The sequence below is a fragment of the Pinus tabuliformis genome, chromosome X, assembly GCF_031772625.1.
Source record: "Pinus tabuliformis cultivar Carrire ecotype Pingquan chromosome X, CPIR1, whole genome shotgun sequence".
Taxonomy (NCBI): domain Eukaryota; kingdom Viridiplantae; phylum Streptophyta; class Pinopsida; order Pinales; family Pinaceae; genus Pinus; species Pinus tabuliformis.
In genome coordinates this window covers 505,843,626-505,862,134 of record NC_142308.1, presented here as the reverse complement: position 1 = coordinate 505,862,134, position 18,509 = coordinate 505,843,626, and the positions used below count along the sequence as shown (strand labels likewise).

At 38.6% G+C, this 18,509-nt stretch overlaps 1 protein-coding gene across 2 annotated transcripts in view; it reads left to right on the top strand.

Moving 5' to 3' along the window:
* ARPC3 (actin-related protein C3) overlaps window positions 1-18,509 on the top strand; it is a 142,716-nt gene that overhangs the window by 79,245 nt on the left and 44,962 nt on the right. For both annotated transcript variants that reach the window (XM_089447493.1, XM_089447494.1), the window contains exon 2: window positions 6,190-6,412. In XM_089447493.1, the coding sequence (XP_089303619.1) occupies window positions 6,410-6,412 (3 nt within the window). In that variant the 5' untranslated portion in view covers window positions 6,190-6,409. The remainder of the gene's footprint in view (window positions 1-6,189; window positions 6,413-18,509) is intronic.

The following is an 18,509-nucleotide window of genomic DNA, read 5'->3' as shown; positions in this document are numbered from 1 at the left end:
TCTATCCTCAATAATTGCTCCCGCTGCCTTACAATTAGGAGCATTATCAGTGATGACTTGGATGACATTGTATGGGCCAATACGCTCAATTGTTTCAAGCAATGCTTCTGCAATGTTGATAGCGGTCTTGAACTTGTCTGAGTAATCATGTGCAGCTAGAAAAATGGGACCACTTCGGGACACAGCAAGAACACTTATCAATGGCTTGCCTTTTACATTTGTCCATCCATCAGATACAATGGACACCCCATTGTCAGTCCAAGAACTTGTCATTTTATTCAAAGAATGTGATATTTTTGCTTTTTCATGATCAAGGCCAACTATTCTTGCCTTGTCATACCCAGGGCTCTTGTATCCTTTAGGGGCATCATTTATGGCAGAAACCATTTCGTGCCAATAAGGTGAGCGTAGAACATTGAATGGTATCCCATTTGCATAGAGGAACCTGTAAATTTTTGAATCCACATCATTCCTACACCCCTCATCAAGGAAATTTGATATGGTTCTACGGCGTAAAGATGATGACCCTGAGCCTCCATGTCCATATCCACTGCCTTGGGAGGATGCTGAAGGAGTTCTTTGTGAGCTTTCAAAGAAACCCCTTGATCTTTTTGCTTTGTATTGGGCGTCTTCCTCTTCCTTTATGTATTTGGCTCTATCTGCTGTTGACACCGCGTCGCAAGTTCTGATTCCTATTTGTTTCTCTCCATCCCATGCCCTTTTCCCGCAAAGGTGTCTTCTCAAACGGGTGTATGAGCCTGTGAAATCATTGTTGCAATGGGGGCAATGAAATTTAGTGGTTCCACCCCCTCTCCCTGTTTCAGGCCTCTGAACATATTTCCACAATGGAGTTTGGTCTTGTTTAGTTTTTTGACCCTCATGTTCACCCTCCACATCCTCCTCACTGGGGTTTTCACCTATTTGACTTCCTCCGGCTTCTTCATCCACCTCTTCAGTTTCAGGCCCCCTCCATTTCCTACTCTCCACCACCATAATAACCAGAAAAGGGACCAGGAAGAGGAAAATGCCAATAAAAATCCCCAGGTCCATCGTGTTTGATGTTTGTAGGGTTTGAGTCTTGAATCTGCAAATTAATTTAGTTTATTGGGATTAATTCATTTAATTTATTAATTTAATTTAAATTAATGATCTTTAAACTCAAACAGGTAAATTAAACTAAACAAACTAACTACCTAACCAACTAAACTAACTAAATGATTAAGTTACTTACCTCTGCAAGCTTGCTCCTCGCTCCTTGGCACTTGCTCCTCGCTCCTCAGCTCTGGCTCCTTGCTCCTCAGCTCTTGCTCCTTGCTCCTTTGCTCTCAAACTCAAGCTCAATCTCATTGAAATGATTTTGTTTTGGCCCATTGGGCTTATAAACCCAAAAAAATTAGTTAAATTTTTTGTTTTTTTCGGGTCCGCGGAATTTTTTTCCGCCGAACCGCTCCCGGAGCGTTTTTTAATGCCCGGGAGCGATCAGGGAGCGATCGCTCCCCGATCGCTCCCGGGCATTAAAAAGCGCTCCGGGAGCGATTGCTCCCTGAAGCGCTCCCTCACAGACCAGGGAGCGCAAATTTTTTTACAGGAGCGCGCTCCCCAAATCGCTCCCGAACGGGAGCGATTTGGGGAGCGCGCTCCCGACCTGCTCCCGCCCGGAGCGCGCTTCGGGAGCGGGTTCGAAGGGGGGGGGGGGCCGCTCCCCCGCATCACTGTCCCAAACTGTTTAGAATTTGCCCAAACCATTTCTGGGTATTGGAGATCTCATGTGCTTTAGCCTCTCCACCAATTTTCGTGGCTAGAGCACATCTGATGCTACCCCAAATCAACATTGAGTAGTCATGGTCTGCAAGGAAGACCACATTACTAAGGAAGACTGCATTACTGGCTGACACGCCAAGAACATTCATCATTGGCATATTTTGAACATTTGTCTGGTCATCTGATACAATGGAAACCACATGTTTGGCTCAAGAGTTTGTAAATTTGTAAGCAATGCTAGAGTCCCCTGGATTTTGGATTTTTGCTTATTTAGGGATGTGGTTTGAACTTTCTCATACCATGGTTCTTGTATCCTTTAGGGGCATTAAGGGGTAGTGAAGAATATTGAATGATATACCACATGCACAGAGAAACCTCACCAATTTTGCATCCACCTTGTCTGTACTACCAACATCAAGCAAATCTGCTCTGATGATTCACTGTTCACAACTGCCTTTTTATGCTTAGACAAAAGGATATTGCCTATAGAATCATTGTTGAATGAACACACACCAAACGGGGTAAATTAATTGTCTGTATTTTGATTGAGCCCATGTCACTCTTAGAGAGGTAATCTAGTTCATACACAAAGTCCTAAATAAGAAGAGAAAAAATAGATGTATATTGAAAGAGTAATCTACATGTTTGAGGCTTGGTGGAAACTATAGAGGAAGTTGATTGTTGGCAACTTATAATGTACTTTAGATGTGATCTATTTTCCTGATTTGGTGCACACTACACCCTTAGCTTGTCTGAACAAAACTTGAAAGGGGCTGACAATTTGTTTGGTTATGGTGGATTACCGTAATGAAAGGGACATACTTTGACAGCCTTGAAATAAGCAATGATATTTCTGAGGTTACACCTCTTCGTATAAGGTCCATCTAAAGAGGAGTTTGGATATCTGGATGCCTACATAGATAAAACACTTCAATTCTGAAGAATGGACCTTATCCTCCACAAGTCTTTTGCATTGTACACAATATGTACCGTTTAGCATGAATGATCTAAATGCCTTATTTTGATTTAGTAGGTTCCTTAATTTTCCACAAGAAATATCTTTATATTCCATGTGAGGAATATACGTGTTTCGGTCCTCAAGGGGCTGCTCAGACAACAAAGTCTGAAGCCATCACAAGAAATACTCATTATCAGCTCAACATGTCACATGCAGGAATTGAACCTGGGTGGGAAGGATAACAACATTTCTCCTAACTGCTTGAGCTAAACTAAATTGACTTAATGGGTTACTTTTACATTGTAATGTCCTCTTCAAATTAAATCGCCCAAGGCAGGATGTAGTAGCCTATTTAACCCTGTAGGCTATAGTCATTTGTAAAGGGGGAAACCATTATTTAATGTTACTTAGGTAACATTAGATAATGAAAGTTAATTTGGGAGAAACGGAGGGAACCTTGGAACAGAAGTCAAATTTGGGGTAAATGGAGGGAAACTTGTTAGCCACCCAAAATTAAATTTAGGAGGGAAGAAGCCCCAAAGGGAATCTATAAAAAGGAGAGAGGAGATTCGTTGTGAGCATCATGGATTGTTGATCTTTCTAATTTTGGGCTGAGATAGGCCTCTAACTAGTGATGGTTAGCTATAGTTTATACAAACTATGTTATGATGTTGTAAGTCTATAATCACTTGTTGAATCAACATTAGATTATAAACAGTTGTTTGTGGAGTCGACTGACTGCTAAACCCTTATTGAACTGTTGTGTATCCAGTTAAAGAGCATCACTATTTCATAGATCAATGAGTATTGTAATACTGTGATGAAATACCATTCTTTCTTGTATTCATTAGAAACCCTAGATCAGAATTGTGCGCTAAGAGTAATTTTCCCTAGAGGTATATTACAGGGGTATCAGAGTTGTGCATCTTGCCAGCTCGTGAGCATATGAACTCTAGATGCTTCTGAAGGATAGGGAAAATGTTACAGTTAGGAAAAAGAAGAGCATCCACAACTCTGTCATGGCAGACAGGGAAGAGCAGCCAGTATAAGCTAACCCTTTTTACATCTTGGGGGACCTAGCAAGGGCGCTATAGCAGATTGCCCAACAGATGGCACAAGGGCAGCAACTGATAGCTCAACTGTTGACACAAGGGCAGCAGTAGATGGGTCAATTTTTTGCCCAGGTTGTGGCAAATCTGAACAATGCAAGTAACAATGTTGCCAATGGATCTAATGGAGGTAACAGGTGTTTTGCAGAAGGGAGCAACAACCATAGTCCTGGCTCCTTTAACATCTCTGCATAAGCTAACATAGGGGCAACTAGTAGAAGGAACCCTAGGCCTCTACTACCCCAGTTTCTATATGGTCAGGGGGCAACAAACCAAGGAACCACAGAGCAAAATGGAGATTTTCCAGAATATTTCTGAGAATATGCATCACTAGGAAGACATAGTGGAGGGGAAATTAGTATTAACTCCAAAAGCTATTATGGTTGTCCAAGAGAGGAGATTGAGGGACAAGATGATCTCAAAATACTGTATCAGATGGAAGGATTTCCCTGAAGAAGACGCCACGTGGGAAGGAGAACAGATTTTGTAGCATCCGAAATCACAATTGCTTGAGGACAAGCAATGTCGGGAAGGGGTGAATGTAATGTCCTCTTAAAATTAAATTGCCCAGGGGAGGGCGTAATAGCTTATTTAACCCTGTAGGCTATAGTCATTTGTAAAGGGGGAAACCATTTTTTAATGTTACTTAGGTAACATTATGTAATAGAAGTTAATTTGGGGCAAATGGAGGGAAACTTGCAGTAAAAGTCAAATTTGGGGTAAATGGAGGGAAACATGTTAGCTTCTCAAAATTTTAAATTAGGAGGGAAAAAACCCCAAAAGGAATCTATAAAAAGGAGAGGAGATTCTGATTTTGGGCTGAGATAGGCCTCTAACTGGTGATGGTTAGCTATAGTTTATCTAAACTCTGTTATGATGTTTTAAGTCTGTAATCACTTGTTGAATCAGCATTAGATTATAAGCAGTTGTTTGTGGAATCAACTGGCTGCTATACTCTTTATTGTTCTGCTGTGTATCCAATTAAAGAGCTTCACTATTTCATGGATTAATGAGTATTGTTTTACTGTAATGAAATACCATTCTTTCTTGTATTCATTGGAAACCCTAGATCAAAATTGTGCCGTAAGGGTAATTTTCCCTAGAGGGATATTACATATATACCAAAGAATGAAATTTTCCAAGGAGTGAGTTAGCCTACTAGCGAAAGATGCACATCATTCTTAAAGTCAAATTTAGGATAACTAGATTTAGTTTTTTGTTTTTTTTCGTATACGTATTTGATAGGTTAATACACCCAGATCCTCATCCCATTATTGTATAAGCAACCACCTATGCAAAATTAACCACAATCTAAATGCCATTGATGATTGCAAACTTGATCCATGCGTCTGCTCATGTTGGGATCTATCTAGTTTGTGTAAATATTATATTACTCCATGGAATTCAGCTAGGAAACAGAGAACGATGTCAACTTAAAGGCCCTAGAGCAATAGACAAAATTTGTAGTGTACGGGGTACTTTCCAAATTCATTCCTAAGATACCTGGACAGGAAGTCCGGCTTTATGAGGCAAAGAGAATGAAACTTTACTGTATTGATTTTTCCATAAGTAAATCTATCTTTTCGTGTTCTATTGATATCCTTGGCTCTTTGCACAGCAGTATTCAGTGAAATTGATTAGATTCATTCTAGTATAGCAATTGTTACCAAAGCCTTACAAGGGTGCATGGATTTGTCACCATTTTCTGAAGGGGGAATTAACTTTTCTGTGAAATTCATTAATAGTAAATATAAAGCCACACCATAAAGACACATGGTTTAATTATTCTAAAGAAATGCTTTTCAATTTAGTTTGGTATTATGATCATTTAGCATTTTGCCACCTCCTGCCATTATTTGTGAAGTGCTTTCCTTTCCCTTAAATAAATGCTATGTTGCAAATTTTCACCATGTGTTGTCCTTTATTACATTCATGTTCTCTTGATGGTATTACATTCATGTTCTCTTGTTTTCCATCTATACATTCTCACGTGGGATGTTTCTTGTTTCATTCAAGTTGAAGATATGTTCAGCTCTTTTCTGAGATAAATGTTTTAAGTTTCTTTGTAAATCTGTGAGTTACTGAATATTTGAAATCCTGGTTTGTCTAGGGTAATATAGTACATTGTGATACTGTGGTTTGTTTCTCGCCTGTTCTTGCAAGGTTGTAAGGTTCCAAACTATTCTATTTCAGAAGAAAGAGTTTGATCCCATTTTGTTTTCCTGGTCCCTTTTTTCTTGTCTACCTGTGCTGTTTTCTAAGATTTAGCAGTCATATCATTCACATCTTTACTCAGATTTATGCTCATTTATTTTAATCCAATTATGCTGATATCTTTGATACTATATTGTTGTTGTACAGGTTTTCATGACCATATAAGAGACAGAATTCAACACCATGCCACTAAAGGCAGGATTATGAGTTCAACTCTCTTCCATAAACCAGACATTTGTGGTGCAGGTTTCTTTTTCAGTCCTTCGAATATAACAGTCCTACAGCAGCAGAACAGCATCCAAATGAAGATTGCTCTCTGACTTTTGATTTTGAAATCCCCCAGCTGAGCATCAGAACAGCACTGAAAATGGTAACTTTGGGCATTTGTGCAGAAAATTGTTGATTTAGTATAAAAGTTATGGTCTGATATAGGCGTCCCTTATTTGGGTTGCTAGCAATATGCTGATAAGATAGATGACAGGATGAAGGCACATACCTTTAGCTAATTCTTTCTTAATCAATTTGAGAGGGTGAGAATGTTCACAGTTTTTTGATTGAACTTTTTAAAATTTAAAAGTTTATATGTATAAAAATAAAATCCATATAATGAATAATGTTTTTTTGGAAACAGATTTTACATATCATAACTAAACAATAAAATTGTACTTCAGGAATCATATGTCATGGAGCCAAGGGGTGGTCAGATTGGTTTCGCCTCCTTATATAAGCAAGCAGAGCTACCATGGCTGCTTTGTTCTGATATTGAGAGAGTCTACATCTTTTCTAATATGCCAATCCTGGTTGAGATCTGCATCGCCCACTGTGATCTAAAATGTTGATACTTCCCAAAAATGGAACAAATTAGGTGCCTTATGAAAGGTTGCCCAACAACATCCTTTTTACTAGGGGATGCATTCCAGTCTGATTGTTTCCTCCATATTACTGCCTGTCCTTCAGATCATTCAAGTACTATGTTCAGCGGCAATCCATGCCCAAAAAGTGTTAGTGCACAATTTGTTGGAATGATGGTAATATTCACATGAGATCATTTATGGCAAAGTGCCTTCATTAATTGTATCACTAGGTTATGGCTTAAGTGCTGACCTTATCAACATTATTTAAAATTACTTCAGGGGACTTAGGTTGGCCCAAGCATCTGTGTGGGCCCATAACCATGCTCATGGAGCTAGATGCCTGACCTTATGAGTTGTGCTTAAATACATAACTCATGCCTCATTTGTAACATCATCTTGTATTGATCTTGTGAGTGATTCTTTAGCCTACGAGCATGATTCTTTACCTTACATGCAACATATCTTTCTTTTATGGCTTAAGTGCTGACCTTATCAACATTATTTAAAATTACTTCAGGGGACTTAGGTTGGCCCAAGCATCTGTGTGGGCCCATAACCATGCTCATGGAGCTAGATGCCTGACCTTATGAGTTGTGCTTAAATACATAACTCATGCCTCATTTGTAACATCATCTTGTATTGATCTTGTGAGTGATTCTTTAGCCTATGAGCATGATTCTTTACCTTACATGCAGCATATCTTTCTTTTATGGCTTAAGTGCTGACCTTATCAACATTATTTAAAATTACTTCAGGGGACTTAGGTTGGCCCAAGCATCTGTGTGGGCCCATAACCATGCTCATGGAGCTAGATGCCTGACCTTATGAGTTGTGCTTAAATACATAACTCATGCCTCATTTGTAACATCATCTTGTATTGATCTTGTGAGTGATTCTTTAGCCTATGAGCATGATTCTTTACCTTACATGCAGCATATCTTTCTTTTATGGCTTAAGTGCTGACCTTATCAACATTATTTAAAATTACTTCAGGGGACTTAGGTTGGCCCAAGCATCTGTGTGGGCCCATAACCATGCTCATGGAGCTAGATGCCTGACCTTATGAGTTGTGCTTAAATACATAACTCATGCCTCATTTGTAACATCATCTTGTATTGATCTTGTGAGTGATTCTTTAGCCTATGAGCATGATTCTTTACCTTACATGCAGCATATCTTTCTTGTTCGTGGGTTCACACTCTCTCTCTTTCTCATTCTTATTGATATGATCTACTCTTGACTCTTGAGTAGTGCTGTTATCAATCTGAAGTGTTCTGCTTCATTGGATTAGGTTTGCTGAATTTTTTCACTATAGATCTGTGTTTTCAAGTTTCAACATGGTATCAGAGCTAGGGTGACTCTTTCATCTCCATCCAACACCGTTTCAGTGCTGAAACTAGAGTTTTCAACACTTTGGGACAACAACAAATTTCTAGGGATTTTTTACTAGTGCCTTCCCTGGCGGTTTTTTTGTTTTGTTTTTTCAGTGGAGTTAAGGGGTTTTTCTTGCAGATCTATGCTCTTTTTAGGGTAGAGCACTCTTCCTTTTCCCTTTTTCCAGCCCAAATACTGCGTTCCCTAGGACAACAACCATTGTTTAGGATTTTTTATTTTCCTCTTCATCACCAGCACCCTCCTATTTTTGGTATATTTTGCCTTTCCAGTGAATTTGAGGAATTCTTTTTGTAGATCGGCACGGCACTGTCTAAAGCAGTGCACCTAACCGTCTTTGTTTCAGTGAAGTTCACTGCAACACCGTTTTTATGTGGTTGTCTCCTATTTTTTAGAGTTTTCTTGAAGACCTTTGCTGGTGGCATTATTGTTGCAAAACCTGGGGGTTCATAATTCCTTTTTGGGGCTGCTTGGGGATTTATCTCTCATATGTGATCCAGTAGACTGGTTGGGGGCAGAATTTTCCAGACTCTTTAGTTTATATGAGAAACTGTAGGTAAGTGTGGTATTTGCCTCTAGGCCTGTAGAACCAGATTTTTTGGATAATCTCTAATGCAAGGTTTTCAAACCCTTTCTTGGTCCCTTTATTAGGTTCTCTTGATGTCTTCATGGAGACTTTGTTTTGCTCACTAGATGGACTGTTTCCTTGACATACACATGGTGGTGCACTTTGTAGATTGAGTCATACCAAATTAAGAAGATGATTATTTTATCTTAGATTTTACAGTTGGTGATGTGAGGCCTACTCCTAAGATTCTGGTGGCGATTCATAGTGACATTAAGAAGCCTGTGGCTGTTTGTTTACGTAGGGATACCCCTTTCATCTCACCTCCTTTGATGTAGTTTCCATTCACATTTTCACAAGATTTATACATGCCTACTTGACTGATGATTCCACAAATGGTTCTCTATTTATTTCAATGGATCAGTTTGATTGTATGGATCTCTATCTTTCACGCTGTTGTCACACAGAATGTCTAGGCACCACGACAATGGCTCAGATCGGGGGCTGTCACCTTGATACCCAATCTCTCTGTTTAACTTGTCTCCCTACAACAGGCAAAGGGGGGTAGACCACATGGAAATGGAATGAAGAAGAACTAGTTGGGAACCAACCAGTTTGGGAGAAACAGTGAAGCGACCAAGTACTTAATTAAGATTTAGCAAGACTTATAGGATTTGATTAAATTTAAACGATTGATACCAGTGCCTTATGGAGTCAACGATCTTGCTAGGGAAATTAAGACCAAGTAATTGATTAGCAACTGCTGCTTGGATGAATAACTATCTTATATGAAATGCAAATCCTAAAGCTAACGTGAGATGCAGGAATCTTGCTAAATTTTAGTTAAATGCCTATCCAAGTTAAAATCCTTCAATCCTTTCTATATTGAGCCTGATTTCGTAGTAATTGGCAGAGAGAAGATAAGGTGAAGCACACTAAGGTGTGATTAATGATGCATTTCCTGAAAATCTAACATCCTTGGTGCCTCCGGCGCTGCAGAGAGCTATGGCTCTGACGACTGCAAGGTCACTATTTTAAGTACTATTAAAAGTAGGCTTCTCAAGCAAAGATGGATGGATACCTATCTTTCTATTGACCAAACTTCTGCTTGGAAGTAAATTTTAATTATGCAGAACTAACTTAATATGCAAATGCATGAGATGAGGTGATGAAGCTAGATTCAAGGATTAGGAACGCTTATGTCGCAAAAAGCCTTGTAATCACCAAAATGAAATTTTCACTTCACAAGACAAAGATTTAAAGATAAACCCCTTAAAAAATAACAATTAAACTACAAGCTTACTTCAAATCCTTTTGATACGATTATGGCTCAAAGAGAACAAAAACTTCTTTACAATTTAATATCAATGCCAACAGATGCTTAAACAAAATACTCAACTTAGGAAACAAAAGATATGCAATTTATCACAATTCCATGACATAGTACTTTAATAATTACTTGAAATATTCACAAAATACTTGACATGCAACAAACATTAAATAATTCAAGTAATTGGATCACACTTAGAGTCAATTCAATGACAAACAATATCAATAGATGTCAAGCCAAAAAAAAAAAAAACTTAGCATGCAAAATATTCTAACAATAAAATTTCGAAAATTTAAATTCCATGAAGAACTATGAAATTTAAATGCTAAGCAATTTTAAACAATTCTAGAATTAAAATGATTTTTCTTTAATGACCAAAATTTAGAAAAAAATTGTCGCTTTCCTATAGTCAATCTTTAGAGATGATTTAAAATATCTAAGCGTGTTTGACTATAGAGAAATTAAAAATTTTAATACCACAAAATTTCCCCTTCAAATTTTACCCCTAACACAAAAAGACACCAAGAAGGAACTTTAGATTAAAATTTTAATTATTCTTTAGCCAAATTTTTAATTTGCTAAGTTTTATGAAGCAAATTTAATGTGGTAAATGATCAATTTAATTTTTTAATGTGACAAAAATAGAAGTAAAAAAATCAAAAGGGTTTAATAAGTTAAACTTTAATGGACCAAAGGCCACATAAAAATCCAAACTTTCAATGCACAAAAATTCTCTTTTGATTTAATTTTTTCAAAATCTTAAAGTCACATTAAAAAATGGAAATGATTTTTTTAAATATTTGTTTATTTGTTAGATCTTTATTTTTGTTTAAAAAGAAAAAATAAAATCAAAATGTCATGAAAATCAAAACACAAAAAGAAAAGAAAAGAAAAAGGCCAAAAAAAAAAAATGAAATTTGATTCCAAAAAAATTAAATCACACAATTTAAAATCAAAACAAAAAATTGAAATAAAAAAAGCTAAAAAAATACAGATAAAAAAATAAAATCGAATTATATGAAAACCAAATCTAAGCGAACTTAAGAAACACAAAAAGAAAATAAATCGAATGTTATTTGTTTTCCAGGCTGACGACGATAGAGGAGAAAACTCGAGGGCAGGTCGATGAGCAGCGTATGGAAGAAAGGGATGCATGCGTCAACGACAACGCTGGCTGAGAAGGCAACGAGGAACACATGGATGGTAGTGAGGGTTAGCTCAATGAGAAGGGCCTAAAGGGAGATGAAACTCGGGCCACTAGGAGCAAGGGAGAAACACAACAATGGAGGAGGGATGCTACGAATGCGAGGAGGAAAGGAGGTTGCGGGTTGCAATGGATGCAAAGGGAGGTCGAGGAGAATAAAAATGCGGGTTGGGGTTTTTGCAGGTCGAAAGAGCTCGGGCAGCAAGGAGAAAGGGAGTGCAGTGAAGAAAGACGCAGAGATGAAGAGAAGGAAAAAACGCAACAGATGATGGGGAGAAGAAAAAACGCAACAGAGGATGGGGAGAAGAAAAAACAAAAACGTAGGCAGAAAAAACAAATTTTGAATTTTTTTTAGAGAGGAGAAAAATGCAGACAGAGAAGCTTGTGATTTTTTGAAAAGTTTTAGGGCAGCAAAACGGTATACCAAGAACCTTGAAAAAACCACAAAATTTCCTTGTTAAAAGTTTGCTCCCAGAAAGACCTTAAATATGGATTTGGACCCTTAAACTGAAAGTGATTTTTAATAATGTCCCTGCAAAATAATATTGAGGCAAGATCTTACCCTCTAGGGTCTAGATCTGGCTTCAAAAAAAAAAATTCCTTCAAAACTGCACTTGCAAAAGCGAAAACAAAACACCCAGAACTCAGATACATAGAAATAAATAAAACCCCAGAAACCCAAGTTAGAAAACTAAGAGTTTTTTTTTTTTTTTTAAATCTATGCACAAAGATGGTAGATCTATTAGATCTAAGCAGTATGAGTCCAACTCCACTCCCAGATCCGATAATCTGAGGCTTTCAACAATGAGATCTACCAATTTTCCACAAATATTTAGAAATTAAGTTTTGAAAATTTTGGAGAGGTACTAGCCCAAGAACACCCTGCAGGAAAAATAATTTAATCTTAAGTTAAGTCCTGAGGCTTATGTGAATTAGGCTTTTCAGAAAATATACACTGAGAGTTGGCTGGTCCAACTGAGAACTATCCCCAAACGCTCAACAAAAACTTGAAAGATATCGTGCAAACACTAGATTGACCATAAAACCAAGTAGAGAAATAGAACAACAATGAAATTCTGAAGGAACAAAGATACCTGTTACTTCGATCAAACTTAAAAATGTTACCCTAGATCCAACAAACTGAATAAGATACCTGTATTCAGATTATTCTAAAAGAGCTATTGATTGATAGTTTTCACATAACATTAAGCAGAAATTAAAGTAGTGTTACCATAAGTTCATGAAGAGGAACACCACAGCATGTTGAAATCCCAAAGACTTTTGCATTAATTTCGAAAAAAGTATACAAGAGAGCTTGAGAACTTAGTACACGATTTAGAGATCGGATGAAAAGACAGACTGACACTGACCTCTAATTTATAGGTAAAATCTCCAACGGCTTGTTGGTTTGATCCCTGTCAAATTAATCTCGGTCGTTCATAAAGATGTAAATAATCTTTAATCTTCACCGTTGAAATTATTTAATTTTTGAGGAAAAATCGAATTTGTCATTTAATTGATTTTTAATTAACTCAAAATTAATTATTTTGAGTTAATTTCTTCAAAAAATTGACATTGACTTAACCACCCAGGCCCAAGGGTCCAAATTTTCTTGATTTACTCAATATTCCCTTGGCTTGGGACCTCCAAAAATCAACTTCTTTAAAACCCACGAATTTCACCTTTGGAGAAATCAATATTACCTAGGACACAAAATTAATTAAATTTCTGGCTTACGATTTAATTTATTTTGCTAGAAAATTTAATTAGTTGATTTGTGAGGGGATTAATATTTTTTCTAGCTCTCTAATATTTAGCTATGGTGTCTAACTATGAGGGACCATGCACTAAATATTTTTTACATCAAGATTTTACAATTTAATACATAAAGGGGGAATACCCGTTTGTTATAGACCCTCAATATTTACCCATTTTTGCGACACAAAATATGATTGAGTAGGCCAAGTAATCTGTAATAAAATAATCTAACCAATTAGCTAGGATTATTCCCAAATTACTTTTACAAAGACTCGATAAAAAACACTAGGACTCACTTTAATATCTTGTCGACAAAATCTACCCCAGCTTTGGGGTGAGGTTGGAGGGAAAAACTCTACCGATCATTTGTGTCTAGAAACACAGATGAATCAGTGCGACAAAAAACTTCTTAAGGTATAAATCGTCGTCAAATTATTATGTTTACCTAGGTTGTTACATACATGATGGTCTTACTATGATCATTTACATCATAACCATGTAGAATGAGTTTACATCCTTAACAAAACTGTACGCTGATGATGAAATCTGAAAGGCGCGAACACTCGAACATGGTAGATCCCTTTTGCGAAAAAAGGGGTGTACTGCTATGGGGTTGTGGTTTTTCTCCCTTATTCGCTCATATTACTCTCTTTCCATTCATCATCACCCCATCCATCATTTCTCCCACCTGGGTCCACATTCCTCCATTGAGTCCACATAGGGTTAACCCACCCCTTCCCCTTGCACACACTTGGGGTCATGGCCTGGAATGAAGCCCAGAGGTTGATGCGGCTAAAAAGAAAGTTAAAAGCATATATGGCCACATTCAACAGGAAAAGTACCACAAAATGCAAAAGATATCCGGGACAAAAACATTTAGCACGTGGGCAAAAGCCAATACATGAGCTCTACCCCATCATCATGGCCATCACCCTGGTTCCATGAGGTTCTGTGAGCCTTCTTCATCATATAGGAACCCATGATTGTCCCAACCCTGGTGGGCGATGAATCGCCCCACCTTAAAGGGGGGAATTCATTGTTATATCTTATACATCATGCTCTAAACCCTTGAGCCCGGAGCAATTAATCAAAGAAAATCATAAAAAAACAAAAGGCATACAAAGAAGGGTGGAAAAATCAAGGCCGGGGCACTTCATGTACCTCGATTTCTCCCTCCTATACTTTATAAACCCAAGTGTGGGCTTCCCTCTTAGTAGCTACCCTTGTGCCCTGACATGTGACCTGGGGCTGCCCCTCTCATTCCCTACCTCATTCACCTATCTGCCACATGCCACCACCTTATGGCGGATGTACCTCAACTATATTATCCCCTTTAGAAGCAAAAACCACCTAATATGGTACTTGGTTAACCCCATTGGGAGTTTAGGAGACATTGGCACATCCCGAAGCCCATTATGGAAGGGCAGGCCATTATGAAGTCCCCACATGTGGTCCATGATTAGGTAAGCTCATTTGCTCGATTTCTCTAATGACTTTTTGTACTGGAAGCCTAGGGGACGCATTAGATCTTATGTAGGATTGCAGATGGTTTCCATTTGGGGTTTGGTCACTCTATACGGGGTCCTAATCCTCTAGAGGGCTACATTGGCACATAGAAGGTGAGCGTTGAGAGTGATGGGATTCCACAACAATAAATTGTATAGCCATTCAAAGATTGCTCGTGGTTCACTTATTGGACGAGGATGATGCACCTGATCCATCATGCCCAGCTGGCCCCAGATCTACACCACACACTTGGCAGATGATACAAAATTTCTACGATGATGTGGCATCATCTACATTATCATCCTAGCCCTTTACGACAATCTATAGACATCTTCAATTTGTTTGGAGACCCTTGAGGACACTTGTGTGCCCCCACAGTCATTTGGAGCACCACAGGTTATTACAAGGGGCCAACCCCTTGTCCATTGCTTTTGAGGGTCCTATTCTTCATTGTGGCACCCCATGGACCTCATTAGGGCTCTTAGAGGGCCCTACGACATGCATTGATTATTATTTGACCTCTTGAGATCTTGAGAGGCTTACTTTTTCATTTGTGAGCTAGTTTGGTGGGCTTGTCACTGAAAGGTTGTATTATTAGCACATTATTTTATTTTTGGGGCTTATGTAGGCCAAGGAGGCTAATTCGATTTCCGTTGATGTTTATAAATACAAGTGAGGTGAGATCATTTCTCATCATCACTTTGGATTGGATCTCTCTCTTCTTTAGAGAATTTCGCACTTTTTGCTGGAGGATGAATTGGAGCATTTATGGATGAATTTTGATGTATGGTTATTGGTTTATCTTCTCTTGGAGCTTCTTTATTGTCATTTGTGAATGGTTGGATATACTCTACTGCATGTAAGTACGAAATTTTGATGCTATTCTTTGTTACTTTTTTCATATATGCTGGATGGGATTTTCTTTGTTTTAAGGCTAATTGCTACATGCAAATTATTGCTTAATATTGTAAGATTGTCTCTATTATAGTGTTCTCTCCATGCATTGGCCCTTGTAGTATGAGCGAATCTCCCGGAGGAAAATTTTTACCTTGACAAGCCATTCCTCTTGTACATTTGAAGTATAAAAGCTGCAAGATTGCTTTCACTTGAATTAGAGGGTTTGTGAAGTAATTTTGAGGATTCCTTGACTGGAAACCAGAAAGTATTACACATAATCAACATAGACTCCATTCTCCCAAGTACTAAGGCACTGATCTACCAAGGGTGGTCACCAAAACTCCTATTCTTTCACCTTCTCCCAAGTCTAGCCACATTGGGGTGCCTAGGGCATCATTTTCTCGACAAGTTAGCCACTGAAAAAGTTCAATCTCCAAGGGTCTCCTGCACTGGCCTCTCTTCTAGCACTCCTCTAGATTTGAAGACATTCCGACGGTGGAGTTGGGAGAAAAGCCAAGTCCTAGATTTGGGACCAAAACTTGCCCTGCCATCCCCAAGGATAACACTTCCTAGGGTCAAAACAAAATCATTGAGTCAAATACTTTCTTTGATCCTTCCTACCTTGTCTAGTGTAAGAAAATCATTGATTATTTCATACTTTCCTCGTACCCTAGACAGGGGCCACTTGGCCTCGTGTGGTCCCACTCCTTCAAAGGACTATTCTTCAAGAACCATCCGGGATACCAACTTTAACAAGGATTTAGGGTGTGGAAAACTCTTCTCAAAGTCTATTCTCATATACCTAATGCCCAAAATCCTCCTTTCCTTAGGAGCACATAGTCCCTTGCTTAGAAAGCAAGTAAGGTCCATTCTTCAAAACCTTCTCGGAAAGGGTCTGGGCCACTCATATCATGGACTTGTTACTCATTGGTGACTCTATACATATCGGGTCTCCTCCCATCAGTGAAAATCCGTAAATAGAAGGGAGCCTTAGTTGAGGTGATAGTGGGCTAAGACTCCATTGTTGCCCTTGGCCTAGCACTTGCCCTTAGGGATTCCCCTTTAGACCCCCTACTAGTTTGAGTGGTAACATTTTGGCATCGTTGCTGGGGAGGAAGCAGGTCTACCTCCCTAGTGAATCATCGAGGGATTGATTCATTGACAACATTTATAAATATTTCTTTGGGGACTCCACTCATTGTCCAATCCCCTAGTTTACTTGAAGGCGAAAACATTCCTCCTTTGACTAGGGCTGCTGCAAAAAGGGGCAAGCGATCTCCATTAGCTGTTGGAACCTCATTTTTCCCTGAATTCGAGAAAGTTAGTGATCGATCTCTAGAAATGGCATCTACTTCAAGCACTGACTCTAAAAGGGATCAACCCAAGATGACCAAGAGTGAAAGAGACTTGGTTAGTGTCTTTGCCCCTTTGAAATTAAGCAACGATCCCAAGCCATTACCTAAAAAATTTAATAGATGGTTACCCAAATTCAAAGGGGATGCTACTTGGACTGCCCATGGTTTTATTGAAGAATTCTACTGGCAGTTGTCCCCTAGATTGATATTTGATGAAGATAGGATCATGATGCTTTTTGCCTTATCACTTGAGGGACAAGCAAGAGATTGGTATCTTAGCCTTCCCCCTGGGTGCATTAAGGACTCCGATGAATTTGAGGAACTATTCATGAAAAGGTGGTCATGTAATGCCCAAGGGACCTTCAACATTGAAAAGTTCTACCAAATAACCAAGGGAAGGGAAGATGTGCGAGAATTCATTCAAAAGTTTGATAGGGTAGTCAAAGATATACTTGATTGTTTGAAGCCATTTGAAGCCAACATCCTTGACAAATTCATAAAAGCCATGGGTGGCCACCTCACCTATGTGTTGAGGGATAAGAAACCATCCACCTTGGCCGAGGCTAAGGAAATGGCAATGGAAGTTGAAGAAAACTTGCGAATTTCAAAGGTTGATATCAATGACCACCCTAGAGCTAAATTTGAAACCAAGAAGGAGAAGTCCAAAGATCAACATGAAGAAATTCTCCTCATTATTCTAAAAACGATGGATAGGTTCACTAAAGAAGCCAATGCATGTGATAGGGTTTTCATGAATAAAATCACCGCCATGGAAAGGGCCAAAAAACTAAGTTATATCCCTAAAGGAAAGCCTTTTCCCAAAAAGCAAAATAAATAGGATAGGCCAAGCTCTTCTCAAATCCCAAACACATTGGCCCCAACTAATTCTATTGAGCCAAACTCTTCATCGAATGATGAGGAGAGTGAAGAGGATGAAAGTGAGGATGAGCAAACAGATGAGCAAGCCAATCTCGTGGAAGCTGATGTCTTCAACATTTTGCTAGGAGGATCATACACGCATCCTCCCATTAGTGAGGTCATCTTTAAGGAAGAAAAGGAAGAATCTATTCTTAATGCTGATAACCAGGGAAGATTCAAAGGGGTCCAATATTCTTGAAAGGAAAAGGACAAAGACCCCTTACCTCCTAAGGAAGACCCGTCTCCTAAGTAAGCCCCTCCTAAAGAATCCATCGCCAAAGTCCCTCCCAAGAAGAATCCTCCAACAAAGGTCAATCAAAAGAAGGATCCTCCTAGGAAAGAATACATGAAGAAGGAAAAGGGGAAGGAAGTTAAACTTGACATAGATATAGGGGCTGCTGTAGGAAAGATGACTATACATGTTCCCCTAAAGGAAATTGTTAAGGTACTCTAGCAACAACAACAACTCAAGACATCCCTTGGGATTCAAGATGAGGAAATTCTTGAAGAATTGCAAAACATTCACATCCCTGATCGAAACCCAAGGCATAAACCTTTCTTGTTCACTTTGGCTATCAATGACCTCTTCTTACACAATTGTATGTTAGATTCCGGTGCTTCCACCAATATCATGCCTTTAACTATTATGAAGTAATTGGGTCTCAACATCACTCGACCATATAAAAGG